The 17025-nt window shown below is 39.1% G+C and overlaps 1 protein-coding gene across 3 annotated transcripts in view; it reads right to left on the bottom strand.

Moving 5' to 3' along the window:
• The window catches only part of wasf1 (WASP family member 1), a 56106-nt gene that overhangs the window by 5912 nt on the left and 33169 nt on the right, over positions 1–17025 (bottom strand). The window contains exons 4-8 of one of the 3 annotated variants that reach the window (XM_044106539.1): positions 15577–15730; positions 12066–12183; positions 7013–7096; positions 1123–1179; positions 264–427 (exon numbers count right to left, since the gene is read on the bottom strand). In XM_044106539.1, the coding sequence (XP_043962474.1) occupies positions 264–427; positions 1123–1179; positions 7013–7096; positions 12066–12183; positions 15577–15730 (577 nt within the window). The remainder of the gene's footprint in view (positions 1–263; positions 428–1122; positions 1180–7012; positions 7097–12065; positions 12184–15576; positions 15731–17025) is intronic. The other 2 variants (XM_044106540.1, XM_044106541.1) reach the window with 2 other exon arrangements.

Here is a 17025-nt window from a genome sequence, read left to right as displayed (position 1 = left end):
AAAGCAGTTATGTTTTGAAGCCATATTCAAGGGTCACACACCTTTTTGCATTAAATGTTTTCAGACTCAAATATCCAGGTTTATTGAATCCATTAATGCCTATTTTAAGGAATAAAGTACCCATCCGTCTATTCATCTCAGAGTGAATAGACGGATGGACACTTCTTCGGCTGTAAAACTACTCCGGATTTTACAGGAACCCTTCACACACCGTTTCTACCACTGGAAACTTTACAGCTGGAAACAATGCATCCTGCACTCACCTGCTATCGTGGTAACCAGTGGATCCGTTGGCCTCCCTGTGTTTGTCCTCAGGTGCGTCCTGGGCGAGCTCCGCCCCGAGCGCCAACTTCTGCCACTCCTTCTTCCGATCGTGAGGCTGCCGTGGCACCTTCTCTGGCTCAGGCGGACGGTCGATTGCCTTCAGCTGTTAAGGAGCGGGCGACGGAGGAGCAGAACGAAACAACGGGAGGGAAATTAATGGGGGTACAAGATGAGTGAGAAGGGGGTGATTTAAATGGAGGACAGAGCCACAACAGATGAGGATGAGTGAAAGAAGATGAGAGGAAGAAAAAAAAATGATTAGCTATTTGGTAGATTTGATCATATCTAATATGTCAAATAAGAAAAAATAAAAATCACAGTTAAAGCTTTTTACACACAAGCAAGCAGCACTGAGATTTAGAGCCTGCCTTATAAACAGAAGGAGAATCACTGTTATTATTGTTCTAAATGCTGGGAAGCCTTTCAAATATTACCTTAAGCTCAAAAGTATTTGACTTTTGTCTTGCTTAATACTACCATTGCAGTTGTGTTAAACAAAAAACTTGTTTTTTTAGATATGCAAAGATAGAAATCAATTTTTTAAAGAAGTCAGTAAAGAAAGAAAGGAAAAAAATTCAAAAACAGGGAGGGCTCATCGATCAACTCAATCAAAATACTCGGTCAATAAAAAAACTGAATAATAATGAAATATCTGCCTGAATTATCAGCACTCTGTCCCCAATACTAATGTATGAAGAGCTTAAGCACAGAGCTGCAGAGAAATGAAGCAGCAAGTTGCTAGAGCAGAAATCACACACAACATTTCAAAAACAATCAGTTATTTTTTCTTTCACATACCTGCCCTGGAAGGTCTAAGAACCTATAGACCTGATCATACATGCGGGGGTCCTGCAACTACAAGAACAAAAAACAAAAGCACCAGGGGTGAGGGGAGGGGGCTCAAATAAATTTAAAAAATGGCACAGCGACGAGCACAGCACTGCCTCACAGTCAACAGGGACATGGACAATATTTGTGTGTGCGTGTGCGTGTGGTGGGAACAAGAGAGACAAAAGCAAAACAATAGAAAAAGAAAAGTGCTGTTGAACAGAAAATGACAGCACATGCGTCCTGGGGCTGGGGGATGTGACAATGCAGATGGGTAGCAGAGACGCAAACAACCAGCCTCTCACACTCATCCAAACAAACGCGGGGGCAACAGGGCCGAGCTTCACCCCTCAGAAAGAAGGCCAAGACAGAAAGTGGAAGAGTGCACTGGAACTAGCAAACTTGACTGGAAGAGTGGGCATCTGTGTGAGAGCCAGAACAATTCAGAGCAGTGAAAGAACAGCGCATGCTGAAGACATGCACAACCAAAAATGCATAAGCATGCTGACCAACTTATAATAAAATAGCAGATTGATGCAAAATTAAAGACAACAGAAAGCAGCATTTTAAACTTGGTGACACATTAAAGTGCCAAACTGTCCCTTGCTAGACAGCCTGTTGAAATGCATTCCTGCTGACAAAAAATATCACAAGACTTAAAATTCTTTCTTTCATTCAAATATTTCATAATATTGTGGAAATGTAAAATAGCAAAAGCCCGTCTCTTACCACTTAAAACATAAAACAAATCATTCCCTTCATAACAAACATATGAAGGGATGTCACAATGTCTTACAGATGTAGATCCATATGGTTTGTGGTAAGATGATGTTTGCTTGAATTACGTTATTGTAGGCTTGGCTGTACTCATCGTAACAAAAGAAACTGACATTTTCTGAAAGTCTTGTGAACATCAGTTCTCTTTTATGGGGATATTTTTGCAAACAATATAAAATTTCTTCCAAGTCAAATCAAATCCAAGTTCCAAGCAAAATTATACATGGGTTTTCTAATTGTTTCACAAATACAAATTGGAGAAGTTTGGAAATTGTTCTATTATCTGACACCTCTGAATGAAACCCGAAGAAAAAAATGGCCTTTGAAGTCCACTTGTGTTTCATCTCAGTAGAAATCAAGCAGATTTTTTTTAAGCTTTTGGTTTGTTAGTGAACATTAATGATCAAACAGACTCATGATGAGCAAGGAATGTATCAGAGATAAAGTTGTGAGGAAGTTTAGAGCAGGCTTGGTTATAAAACAAAATACTTGACTTTTAACATCTAATACACCACTGACCAAGATAGCATTGAACAGAGAAGCATCCAAGTGGCCCTGAGATCCAAAACTCATGTACGAGAATCTGTTAGTTGTGCACTCCTCAAATATAAACTTTGAGGAGTTGTGTAGAAAAACAAAAAGCTATAAGAAATCCCCAATTGAACTTTGCCCCAAGCCATGTAGAGGACACAGCCTCTCGATGTGGAGGAAAACAAGCACAGCGCATCACCTTGAACATATAATTCCCACATTGAAACATTGTGGTGGTAGCAGAATGCTCTGCAGATACCTTTCTACTGCAAGGACAGAGAAGATGTTTAAGGTTGACCGGAAAATGAGTGAAGTTAAAAAGCCTTTATCCTAGAAGAGAACCAGCAGAAGGCTTGGAGATTGGCGGAAGTTCGTCTTTTAGCTAGCCTGGTAAAAACCAGTCAGCAGTTCTATTTGCTTTGTACAGAGGGTCAGGACTCTCAGCTATTGAAAAACTATTGTTGAAGTTTTAAATTTTACCCAATTGCTAATGTTTGACCGTGACAAATGTGTTGTGCAAGTTCAACACTGTGAAGCTTAGCGGAAATTGCCTGCCCTGTAAACATCCGTCCTCAGCTGCAAAGAGGGAAGTGCTGAGCTGAATGAAGGGGTTGTTAATTCAATATTTGGAAGCATGGCCAATGTGGACCAAATGGCTTTGTTCATTTCCTCCACTACCGTCACTAAAACAACAGGCAGACTGCAATTCTAAAAGCACAAAAAATCGATGTCATCCTTCACGACTTTTCCTTCCGTTTGCTGATTAGCCCCAGTTGAAATTGTATCAGAAGAATCTAAGTCAATAGGAGAAAGTCCAGACAGAGCTAAGAAGTGAGATTTGAGTCGAGCGCACTTGTGTAGGAAGGCACTAACCGGGATAGCTTTCAGTAGGTCAAGAACACTAAAATACAGCCACAACCTCAATACAAGGGTTTAGATTAAAGCAAATTCATCTGAACATAATTCAGTCTGAGACGCTCTGGAGCAAATATGAGTTATCTTGGAGAGAAAAAATGGGCAATAACAAAGGATTAACACAAGATGCTCAATATATAAATGTACCCCATACTTTCCAGATAATGTAAAAAAAAAAAACCCCGAAAAAGAAAAAAAGGCATGTATCCTTGTTTTTTCATTCCATAATTATTCACTGCTTTGTGTAGGTTTATCACCTAAAAGTGCAATAATTTTCCATTGATGTTTGAGGCTGTGAAGTGACAAAAAGTGAAAAAGTTAACATGTGTGAGGCACTATACATGAGGTCTTTTATACATGAGGTCTATATATGGTCTTTTTGGCCGCAATTTATTATTGCATTTAAATTCTACTCGATCTTTGGCCTGCCATGCCTAATTAATAACTGTGTAGATTTTCAAATGAAGCACAATATCGTCAGGCGGATGATTCAACGTCAGGGGTTGAAGACAAGCAGTTCTCTGCTAAAGCTAAACGATGTTGACTTGGTCCGTCCACTGCAGTGGGTGTAGGAATCACTCCTAATGCATATCGATTAGGTTCTCATTTAACATTGCACATTACCAACTGATGGGGCGGTTCCTGAAGGGAAGTCTCTCTGTCTAAAGCACACATACAAACCCACAGCTCACGCATGTGCTACTTTGTAATGTGCTTTATGTTCTACAGAAAACTGTATGTCAGAAACAGACAGTTATTCCAGTGTTCACCCTTTGCAATCAGGCAGCACTCTGATATAAAATTTCAAACAGATGGACGGCAATGCCTCAAGTGTAAGACGAGCTTTTGTAAATTATGTGTGGAATTTTATAGCGCAAGTTTTATAGCTGCAATAAGGGTGACAAAATTTGGAGAACACAACAAAGAGGAGTGAAAACAAAGCAGGAAAAAAGAAGTTTTGTGTGAGCGTATCCACGTACGTGTGCACGTTTGTCACATTGGTTATAAATGTAGCCGATTTCACGGAGCTTTGTGGCTCAAATGAACTGTCATCTTTCACAAGAATGGACTGGTAATAACAGAGAGAGCTATACTTGTGAGACACAGCAATTCAATTTATGCATTTCTGTGTATTTGAGAGTCTCTGCACACATACGCGTCCACATTACAGGCGTGTGGATGGTTTTGTGCTCGTGTATACAATAGTGACAGACTCAGCAGAACTGCTGCTATGTAACCCCCCTAAAGCAGGCCTGGGGAGGAATGCAGGCACTGGACCACCTCGTTGCTGACAATAACACAACATAAACCCGGACAGCTGCTGCTGATCTGCTGGGTTTCAAATGAATTATATTTCAATTAAAAGATCTACAACCATTGGTAGGACTTTTATTATGAAGCTCCAGGTAGATACACAGCATCCACCACACGCATATGGAACTGTGGAAATATAACAGCTTCTTGTTTTTGTAGTTGTAGAGCGTCACAGTGACTACTTGTTTCATTTGAGAACATTTATTAAGTGGGGAATGGAAAATAAATATGGAGAAAACGTACACCTGAAATGTATCAATCCCTACTGAAAATTTGGTTTATTATTAAAATGTAAAACTGTTTTGAGCACTTTAGATACATATGTACATCCATCCATCCATCCATTTTCTGGTCACCCTTGTCCCATAGAGGGGTCAGGAGGGTTGCTGGTGTCTATCTCCAGCTACGTTCTGGGCGAGAGGCGGGGTTCCCCCTGGACAGGTCGCCAGTCTGTCGCAGGGCAACACAGAGACATACAGGACACACAACCATTCACACACACACACACACACACACTCACACCTAGGGAGAATTTAAAGAGACCAATTAACCTGACAGTCATGTTTTTGGACTGTGGGAGGAAGCCGGAGAACCCGGAGAGAACCCACGCATGCACAGGGAGAACACGCAAACTCCATGCAGAAAGACCCCGGGCCGGGAATCAAACCCAGGACCTTCTTGCTGCAAGGCAACAGCTCTACCAACTGCGCCACCGTGCAGCCCCGTACATATGTACATTTAGTTTGAAATCCTTAGCGACTACAGCAGTCTTAAAGACATCTGATTCTTAAAAAACTCTTTATGAAAGAGAATATTTGGAAATCAGGTTTGGTTTCCAGTACACCTATCAGGGGATCTTGATAGGTGTACATGTTCACCTTGTTCACCTTGTGAACAAGGTGCCCAAGTTCACACTGGGCACCTTGTGAACTTGGACTTTTGGCAGCAAAATTATATTGCATGAAATACGACTACAGACCAAAACCAGCTTTGATTTAGTTATTGCAGCTTAATCTCCATACTTATTCTGCACATAGGGTTTTTTTCTGCTTACTGTTGGACGTATGTTGTGTGATTTGTCAGAAACTGGAAGTGGGTGTGGTTGCTGCACTGACAAACACTATAATAAGGAGGATTTTCTTTGAGTTCTGCATCTGATTTTTTGTGAAGTTCTTCTGCCAGAAACTGCTGTCTTGCTATAAATCATGTAGCTAATTACTAAAGATGCTTGTCAGGAAGGCGTTGATTTGCATTTTAGTTTTGAAAAACTATGTATAATAATATTTGGGGTAAGCTTTCTAGATTGTTCTATTTTTGTTTTGTTTATCACAAAAAGCTGATAGAGTGTATATTTTCCCATTGAATCTAATTTACAATGAGGGCTGAATAATTATTGGCACATTAATTATACAATATAACCAATTAAGAGTAATTCATGACTTCTTGGTTTCTTCTCAAATGAATTATAAGAAGACACTGGGCATATTTTTCTTCAAGTGCCGATTTAATTAGGTTTTCCATGTAGTTATTCACCTAAACCTGTCCAGCTGGGACTGTGACAAAAAATAAAACTAGAGGACTCAAGTTTACCTTGTCACCACAAAGAGGGGTAAAAGATAGGGGAGGTACAACAAAAAAAAAACATTTCAAGATTTAATGTAAATATGGACGGAGCAGTATGGAAATGTGATCAGAAGAAGAAATCATTATTTAGTGTTAGTTTTTCTGAAAACCAAAAGGCAGGTAGACGTTGGTAGCAAAACGGGGCAGAAAGTTAGTTGGACAAAATAAAAATCTGCTAGAATTCACTTGTTGTTACTAAAGAGTTTATCCACTGACTGCATCCCAAATACACCATTGCATGTTCTGACCATTAAGTGTCCAAGACTCACAACAAATAAAGACACATTTTGGTTTTTAACAATATTTACTTTTCTTTACTTTGAGTCTAAAATGTGAAATACTCATTTTTAAAAATAAAATAATGGGTTGTGCTGTGTTTAGGCCACAGCTGTCTGTATACTGTGTCTTCACAATGTCCATAACATCATGGAAGATTAATCCCAGACAGTAATCAATGTCTAGAACTGCCAGACATTGGCGATCTCAAAAGTAGAACTGGGATGCAGGTGTACTGAAGGACTGTTAGTGTCAGACTGAAAGTGGGCAGCTTGCTTGCCGGGAGCAAACCAGAAGGTGGAGGCAGAGGGGGTAGTGGGTAGCTGTAGTAGGGGAGTGGAAATTAGTGGTTGGAGAGTAAAGGCTGCAGGCTGCTGCACAGGAAGCAGATGCTCTGACGGAGTGAGAAGGCAGACAGTCTTACCTCTGGGGGAGTAAGGAAAGGAGGAGGGGTTTCAGAGAGGACTCTTATAAGACTCTTGGGGCACACAAGATAAGGCATTTCCAGCTGCACAGAGTTAGATAAAGACCAGATACAGAAAAGGGTAAAAAAAAAAAAAAAAAAAAAAAAAAAAAGTACGGGAGGAAAGGTGAAGAGAGCTCCTAAAGCAGTAATTACTGCTATTTTTTGAACCACTGATACCTCATAACTGTCACATTGTCACCTTGTGGTATTAGACATCAACAACAGTAAAACTTAAAAAAAAAACATACAGACACTGAACTGATTGATGTATAGAGAGCATATAATGTTTAATTTTTATTTTTTTTTTACACGATTTTAGGGTGAAGCGAGGAAGAAATGAAAAAGACAACTGACTACACTGACTGACTACCATTAGAGCATCCCAAGCCAGTTAATGTGTCTAGGTGAAACAATTTTCCAGAATTTGTTATGTTATATGTTGATTTACCTTCCACCTGTCAGCGGTGACAAATTCCACCACTAAATATAAATGCAAGTAATTAGAAATTTTTACAACTCAACAAATTCAGTTTTTCTCTAGTACTTCCTCTTGGTAACAAGTCCAACAATCTTTGGTGTTAGAGTCATAGTTGTGGAAACTTAGAATGGGCAACTTTGGAGGTGTGCATCAATCAGACTGCTTCTGTGCAGCAACTTATTTTATTTGTTTATTTTGAACATGATAGAAGTACAAAATCACACGCATGAACGCTGCCAAACACTCACACCACATTCAGCTTGGAGGTGTAGCTGCAGACTGTCATTAGGGTGAAAGGAGAAAAACTGTGCTGGACCGACAAAATTTTTTATTAGCCTTAAGTGTGGTGCTATACTGCTGTTCTACAGCATAAGCTCCATCTAAGTGTGTGCCTGAGATTTTTCTACATCGACATCAAATGGATTATCCATCGGTTCCAAAATAGTTCTTTTTGTACTTCAAAGTTAGCAAAGCACAGTGTGAATTAACAGACTTGATTTATTGTTGCTCTGCAATGCAGAAAGCGATACAACTTGTTCCATATGTGTGTTCAAAAACTGTAGTTTGTTAACCCTTGTAATGGCTGTTGTGGTGAATTATGCTATATGGAGCGCATTAGTATATCAAATTATCTATTGGGCAGCATATGGGTTTGAGATTGATGTCTGCTCTATAAAAGACTGTCACACAGAAGACAACCGTAAGAGCAATTTTATGTTATGTCTTCTCATTTCAGTACTCATAATAAAATATTGTATCTTAACCTTCTGTAACAGTTGAGTATATTTTCAGAACTACATTGTAGTGAATGTATTTGATTAAATAAACAGCCTTCCTTGCTCTGTTCAGATGTTTGAATATAACACAAACCATTTGAGACATCATTTTAATTACCAGGATTTTATTGTGCAACTTGGTTCCCTTTAGTTTAGCTGATTTGAATGATTATCATCCATGCTCTACAGCAGGAGGATAATAATTTTCATCAACATGACTGCACCAGGCTTAACCATTAATAAAAGGAAACAGCTTCCCGACGGCTAATGATTAATAGTCTAACATTATTTTGAGATTAGTTTATAATTGCATGGGACAAAACAAGTATCAGAGCAAAACTAAACTAGCACATTTAATTTCCTTATTGTCATTTTTTTTAACAATAGCTTTACCAGACATTTTGTCAAGTAAAATTTCATGATAGAAGTTGTGTAAAACGCCTTACTATGAATTGATATTTGACTGCAGTAGCTTATCCTTAGGTTGTTTTCTTTCCACTTTACTTTTGCGGTTCTAGTTGATTTAATTTCAAAATCAGAAATCATGGATTACCAATTACCACAAAGTCTAAACTAAACATCTGGTTATGTGTGGTCTAACTAAACAAGGAGACAAGCTATACCAACTCAAACAATTACTTCATACAAGATTGTTATTTTTACGTTACGGCTGTTAAATAGAGTCTAGAGCAAAAACCAATTTCTTCAAAGATTCAACCAGATGCTGATGTGAGCAGATGTGTAGAAGACCAAATCAAAATGTATTTTAATATGCATCCAGTTAAACTGCAGTCCAACTGGATGCAACTATGCACTAAAATTGTAATTTTTTCTTAAGTAAAAAATTAGGTTCTTCCATAATTATGCAGAAAGAAAGCTCATTAGTAGAAAACAGTTGGCAGCCTCTTTTAATGATAGCTGGCAAATGCTTTTTTTTAGTTCAAAATGGCCCAATTGGAGAAAACGTCTGCAAGTCGGTACAGAGAACAAAAGCAATTTTAGCATATTCCATTAAGTTCCCAGTGATGTCTATCTCCAGCTCAGTAGCGATTCAAATGTCAGACGGACATAACAAAAACTTGCACCTGAGTGCCGAAGTCAAGGAGATTGAATGTGATCTTTGTCCTCCTACTCTCACCAGCTATTCTTCTCTCAGTCCATCCTCGGCACTTGACTCTGAACATCTTTCTTTTCTCTGACTCACTCAGCAGTTTGTCTGCTGATAATCCACTGAGGATGAGGCTAACACAGAACCTAATGAGATTAGGACGCAGCAGCCGTCTCAGCTCCTCGCTCTGTCCTCTGCTGTTTCTCATTTATTACTGGCTCTTAACGCTTTGTGTCTGTGAGTAACGTAAATCCGGTTTCACACTAACCATCAGTCAAGTGACTTGGTAGGAAATTAGCTGGTTGCAAAGGAGAAGGAGTGCTAAGAAAAGAAATAAACTGACATGGAAGTCTCACTGTCTGCTTAGTGGGAAATGTAATTTAATGATTGTAATCATTTTGCACAAATATTTACATTGACTAAAGTATTTACTCGGAATAATAAGGCTAGCTAATTACATTTTTGATGTGACATCTGTTTTTAATTTTATTTTATTTTATGTAACTTATAATTACAAGTGCAGCACACCCTCATTCTAAGTTTTAATGACAAATCATGACATACAATGAGAAAATTTGTGCCATTTTAGCAAATAAATCTGCCAAAATATTTAAAATCAAACCCATTTTAAGTGTCCAAAACATTGTTGCTACTAACCCCAACTTTGTATTCCAGTCTCAGAAATTAACTGTACTTTCCTCCAACATCTTCTGCTTAATCTGGGATTGATTTCATGGGGCAGCAGTCTAAGCAGAGAGATTAGGCTCATTTTTGAACAAAACAGTGAGATGCTAATCTTTTGTGAAACAATGTATGTATATCTATATTATTATTCACATGGTTAATACCATCAGTATTTCTTCATATACATCTCTTTTTTTCATCTGTAAACTCTAATAAAAACTATCTCAATGTTATGAACCATGGCACTGTTTGTATAATTACAATACAATCTATTTTTGTTATCTGAAGCATTCAATGGTATTTTGAAAGGCGGGAATTTGCAGTCACACAGCTATTGTCACAAGAGTACAATGCCCTAGCTCATCATTTTAAATTTTGAGAAGAAGAATTGGTGAAATAAATAAAGAATAAGAATGCTTGAACATGGTGTGCCATTAAATGTGCTGGCAGCCAGTTTCGGATGCAATCACAGTGACTGACAGGTGTTGAGGCATTTCAGGTCCCTGACACTGCAGCTGCATGGTACATCATAGTCTATTAGATCTTTTTAGGCACTCATGCGTGCAGTCATGCCCCTGCGAGGCTGTTTATGTGCGGTCTAAAGTAACAACTGGAGAGATGCTGCTAGAAAAGAAGTTTCCTAAAATGATCAAATGGAGAACAAAACAGCCACAAGAGAACTAATTTCAGTGACTGAAAGGCGTGCTAAGATAAAAGCAGTAACATGGAAGGTCAACACCCTTAGATTCAAACTATACGGTTTTGTATTTCTCATATCTCTGTCCTTCACTGAGTAATTTTTCATGCTTTCTGTGAAAGACTCTCTGCTACGCATTTGCACTGACCCTCACTCTGACCATTTACCCACCATGATGGCTACACAAACCAGCAGCTATGCGCGCATGACTCCCAATTGGTCCATTTCGTCCCTGTGAATGTCTTACAGGTCTTTCCATGGGGTCCGTCTGACTCCCACCTCCCACTGCGACGAGGAGGGGAAATGAACATGGCTTTATATGTTGAGCCCACCCGGGGCTTTAATTAGGATCAAGTCAGAGAAATGAGCTTTGACTAACAGCAGTGACATCAACCCAGTCCTCTAAAGCAAATGGGGTTCACCTACTGTTGGAAATTACCTCCAATTTTGCTTTTCAGGCACTGAAGAAAAAATAAATGCAGGCGGACTAAGATACACTAAATGGATCAACAGGAGGGTAAATTATTGCATATACCCTCAGACCTGGAGAAACTTCTCCGTCCTCTCGTTGCATTTCCCACATTCATTAAAAACCTCATAACCGGCCAATTTATATCCTCTGTGCTCATATAAACCCTCAGTGGAAAAAACATTTGCTTTGCTTCTCTCTGGCTGTGACTGTAATAAGCCCTGATTGACTGCGAGGGGGCAAAATGGGAAGCCACTTCCCACGCAGGGAACTGCAAGCTGGAGTTGATTAGTGCTCCTGGTGCAGAGGGTGGGAAACCCCTTTGTTTGGAGCCCCTGCATCCGGTAAGAGACCAAAGCTTCTTCAAATAATTCAGCAACCCTTCATTTAATCCGATTTTGTCAGAGAAAAAAAATGGTCTAGTCAGATTGGAAACCCTTCTTCTTCATGCATGTCAGCAGAAGGCAGAAAGATGGCGCACTGTGAAGGAGCATGCAAGAAGCAGATGCTCCCATTAATTAGATCTAATGATCACACAAGTAATAACTAATAGGGCTGACAGAGGGAACCGCTGATTTAGCTATGAGTGGTGAATAATTAAAGGAAAAGGTGAAGCCGTATGAATCGGAGCTGCACATCTATTAGTGAGTCACCCCGTCAGTAAATTCATGCAGGACTAGAAAATACAAGAAGCCTCTTCAGTCACTTAAAGTCATTCTAATTAAAAACTTCACTACTCCACAAACACTATTTAGTCTACTGTGGCAATGTAAAAAAAATGGTCAAAGTCTTAACTTACCTTCTGCTTCCTCCTCTCTTTTCTCTTGTCCTCGGTGTCCTGCAGCATCTTTTCCCTCCATAAGTCAAAGAAGTATGACGGATCCGTGTAGAACTTCAGACCCTCCTTACCATCATCCCTGCAGATGCACAAAAGCAAAGTTTTTTGTCACAATTTTTTCTATGCAGCTATGACATGCGCTTGTTACTATGTGAAAATTTCAAAACATTTCCTTTTAAGCCGCAAAACCTCTTCATCAAACCGCACGGATTTAGTCAGGTTAATCTGGGAAAGTAGAAATTAAGGAGAATAGAGTAATATAAACCTAATGCTACGTATTGGGGCAAGCTTAGAACAGCATGTGTGTGGAGGAACCATCTGCTGGCTCATCTCCCAAGCAGATCGTATGGCCCCCACCATTTAAGCAGCTACTCCACCTTTTCCCTTCAGAGGTACCATAATACTTCATACCGATTTAATAAAGTATCAAACATTCCTTAGAGATTCTGGCTCTCACTGACATGACAGTTTTATGCAGGCAAGGTTTTTCCAATCAGTCACTGGCTGTGCCGCTCTTCCAAAAGTTTTTTTGTTTTTAAACGGACAGAAATCTTTTCACAAGCTTTGGTTTTTATGGCAGCAACTTACAGTCATTCTATGTTGCTATGAAGAACAATCAGATGAAATGTCTTCTTGTCCGCAAAGTTAATGAGAGTTTGTGAAAATCGACTTCAGCAGAAAACTAATTTGCCCTTTCTTTTAGCCCTGCTGTAAGAAGACTTGTAAGCATCACTTCAATGATCTTCTTGTTTTGCCGTGATCTTGCACAAATTTTTCAATGGTATTGTCAAGCCAGTGCAGCTCTGATTTGCCATAGGAAAAGAATGGAGATCTCATCACAGGATTCCCAAAGAATAGCTGATGTTTCTTCACATCAAAAGAAGTTAGCTGGCGTGGTTCAGGTATTTGGTGAGGATTCCCTTTGCAGGATTTCCAGCCTTGTCTCACTGGGATGAGACTCCAGTGTAAATCCAGAAATCAGTGGCAAAAATGTTTCACTTCCAGGCTGGAAATACCTCAAAATCCTCCAGAATGAGCTGGAGAGAGTTATAACTAAGGAGAGGAATGTCTGGGTTACCCATTACTTTTGCAATCCGGATCTTGGATAAATGAGAGTTGATGCGCTAATGGATTGAGAATGAACAATAAATTCCTTCAAGAAGATACATTTTTGTCAGTCTAAAATAACTTGGCCAAGAACAATTTAACTCGCAATCTAGAAGACCAGAAAAACGTTATCATGATTTGATAATTTGATCAATAATCTTTTGTCATTTTTTAACAGTTTGGAAGATTAATTCTCTGGTGTATTTTCGTCTTAGACTATATTATAATTATTTTCTGGACAGGCCTGGAGGGCACACTGCTGCCTGTTTTTGAGATCCAAAAAAAGAAAGATCTTATGCTTCTTGGCCGTTGAAACTTTAATCTGCGAGTATTTCCCTATATCCAGCTTTGGCCTCGTCTTGGGAGACAATTATTTGGCAATGACACCAATAAGAGTGAACACATAGAAGATGAAAAGACTCAACTTCAAACGGCAGGAGTGGAAAGTTTAATGATATGTAGAACAACAAAGGAAACAAAATTGAATTTAACAAAGTGATAAGAGAGAACAGAGGGAAGACCAGTTTAGTGTGGGTTTGTGTTGTAGTAGGTACAATTTGACTCGTTAAATCGTTACGCTTTGATGTTTTTATTTAGTTTGGAGTGTGTGTTTACATGTTCATTCATAAGAAGGAGGAATAAAAAGGATCCTACATATAGAAGCTGTGTTCTGGGTCCAACTGGAAAATGATGAGGAAATATAAAGAAAAGAAGGGAGTGGGTGACAAGGATGAGAAGGGATGAAATAATGAACAGCAATGGAACTAGGAAGATGACAAAAATTCAAGTGGGACGTTCAATTATTCATCAAACGCATGGAATCATCACCCCTGATATGCCCAATCATCCATTCAGCACTGATGAACCAATCAGCTCAGGAGGAGGAGCTGAGAACTAAAATTCAGATGGACTCAGAGAAAAAAAAAATAAAATAAAAAAATCAAAAGATGATGAAGACCAAAAAACAGAATATAGCAAATTGTGATCTTTACAGTTACAGAGATGTTGTCCTTGAATGTAGTTTCTTTGTACTTAGTGTTTTCTTTTAATTACAAGAAAATTTGAGAAAATTAATCCCCCTGAGCATCAACCGTGAACATTACAGCAGAAAACTAGGTCACATGCTAGAGTGTGCAAAAGTTTCAAATCATCCCTATTTTTTCATATTTTGTTTCCAAAAAGCAAGATTTTCAAGTACATCTTTTGTAGTGCTACACACACACACACACACACACACGCACACGCACACACACACATATGGCTTAAAACATTGCACAAGACTCCTTCCTCAAGAACAAGAAATTGCTATTACAAAACACATTACAGCCTCTGATTTATTCTGAGACTGTTTAATTACACAAATCATACTTCTTACATCCCCAGTGTTCCTGTAAATAGATGCCATGATATAATCATCTTAATTGATCAGTATTGCTATAAAGCAGCAACATTTACGAAGCCATCTCCATCTAATCAGCTAGGACCTCATCAGTACAAGCAGTAAGAAAAAACATAAGTTAACTTTTAAAGCAAGATTTTTAAGCAACACCTGGTTATTTTAAAAGACACACAGTGTTTAACGACTTCATGGATTCAGAAGACAATATCAGGTGTCAGCATAGCTTTAAGCACTGCACTGACCTATTGGAACTGCATGGCGGATGATTTCTGAATAAACTGTACAAAGATTAGATGGTGAGCAAAGTGAAAATGTTTGGAAAATAAAACCCTTTTTGAAACTTAGCCATATCTGAAAAATAATCAAAGCCACATACGCCACAAAATCCAAATGACAAATATTAATGAATCCTAAAAACCAATGGCAGTATGTGCACAAGTTATTGCATCACATATAGCAGGTGCCCTAATCCGAGACGTCCTTTCCTTTTTGTATTCAGGGAAGTTCACCAGATAGATTTATAGACAAAGACATAAACACAAATGGCATAAACACTAGGTAGTCTAAATATTTATAAATCTGGAAACTATTCCGCTATAAATTTAGAATGTTCAGGCCTCGTGATGGGTAGCGCTTCAAAGAAATGTGATCTGAGCAAATGTACTAACTTTCTGACCATTCAAGGTTGCAGCTCTTTTTGTTGAAAAGTCCATTCTGTATAATAAAGCAATGTTTTAAACAGTGAAAGAACTCAAAACAAAGAAACCAAAAAAAGAGAGCACCGTTTACTATTCAAGGTCAGTTCAGCTCTACGTGTTAACACTGTGGCTTTCAACACTTATTAGTCATTTGCACCATTTGCAGAGTGGGCATAAAAAATAACAGTTAGAGTCAATTTAATTAGCTTCATGCTGGCTACGCTGATGAGGTGAAATGTGGTTTTGTACATAACAACATTATTCAGACCTGTAAGGTGTGAGGATGTTGAGAGGTGGTGGCTCCTCACAGGTGTGGAGGCTCTCCTGCAGAGGGACAGGCAGAGACGTGCGGTCAAACAGCTGCTGGTCCTGAATGGTGGAACTCCTGAAGGCCTTCCTCATAGTGATGTCCTGAAGAGACACTGCAGAGAGACAGGACAAATGGAGGGCGCTTGGTAATGGGAAAATTATGGGTTTCACTTATTAAATCAACCTTGTTCTCAAGTCTTTGAAACATGTAAGCTTGTCAGGAACGTCACAGATGAGTTTGTGATTATCAGTTAGTTCTGTTCCATCAGCATTCTCATCAGTGGTATTGACATTAAAGCACAAACGTGAGTCATAAACAACTCATCTTTCTTCCTCCTTTGGGTTAACGCAGCATTTTCGAGGTTCATTTCAGTTCCCCTTAAGGAAACCCAAATTTGACGACTAAGATAAACTAGTGACTGTCCCTTTCCTCCATATGAAGGGAAAAAAAGGCAGAAAAAAAATCAATGATGCACAGTTGAACCTCTAGAAAAAAACAAGTAGAAAAAATTGCCCAGGACTCCACTAAAGGCAACTCTTAAAGTGGAAAGCAAAAGTCTTGGGAGAAAAGCCAGAATGTTGCAACCAGATGTGAATTATACATGAGGAAGAGACAAATAGACAGTGCAGCCCAGGGGAGGACAGAAGGAGTGTGGCAGGCCTAGAATCATTCCGTTAGTTCCCTGTTATTAGCAGGCTAGCATTGAGGAGTGACAACATCAATTTAAAGACCAAAATAAACACGATTTTACCACACAAAAGCTAACAATTTCACCTTGAACTTTTTTTATTGTTCGTATTTTATCGTGATTATACGTGTTACGGACGACGGTGGCGACAGTGGTAGGAGTTCAATCGGTGGGTTGCCAGTTTGACTCCAGCTCTGCATGCCTCCGTCGTTGTGTCTTTGGGCAAGAGGCTTCACCCGCCTTGCCTGCTGGTGGTGGTCAGAGGGCATAGCGGTGCCGGTGCATGGCAGCGGCGCCATCAGCGTGTGAATATGTGTGTAAATGGTTGAAACCGGCATCATCGGACAGCGTGGAGAAGCACGGTTGTGATGATATGCTGAGGGAGGAGTATCGGAAAGGATACAAGGTTCTTAAAGAGACAGAGGCCAATTTCAAGATGTCGGACCAAAACTGATGAAAATCTATTTGAGCATCTGTACTGGACTTCAATATTGTTACTCACAGATGCCCTTTCTTTAATCTTATAGTGATCAGAAAAAATATTCTGTTGATGTGGTAGAGACATACCCCTAAAAAACATGGCGGCTGAACATAAATGCATGCCAAAATTGTAAAATTTGTGTCTTCTTAAAAAAAAAAGTCCATATATCATTTTCTTTCAACTTACAATTATGCGGGAAATCTCTTGTACAAAATACAATGACATTCGTTATTATAAT

Source organism: Gambusia affinis, linkage group LG22 (genome assembly GCF_019740435.1).
Source record: "Gambusia affinis linkage group LG22, SWU_Gaff_1.0, whole genome shotgun sequence".
Taxonomy (NCBI): Eukaryota; Metazoa; Chordata; class Actinopteri; order Cyprinodontiformes; family Poeciliidae; genus Gambusia; species Gambusia affinis.
Note: the sequence above shows the minus strand (reverse complement) of the source record. Positions and strands in the feature narration are given on the sequence as shown.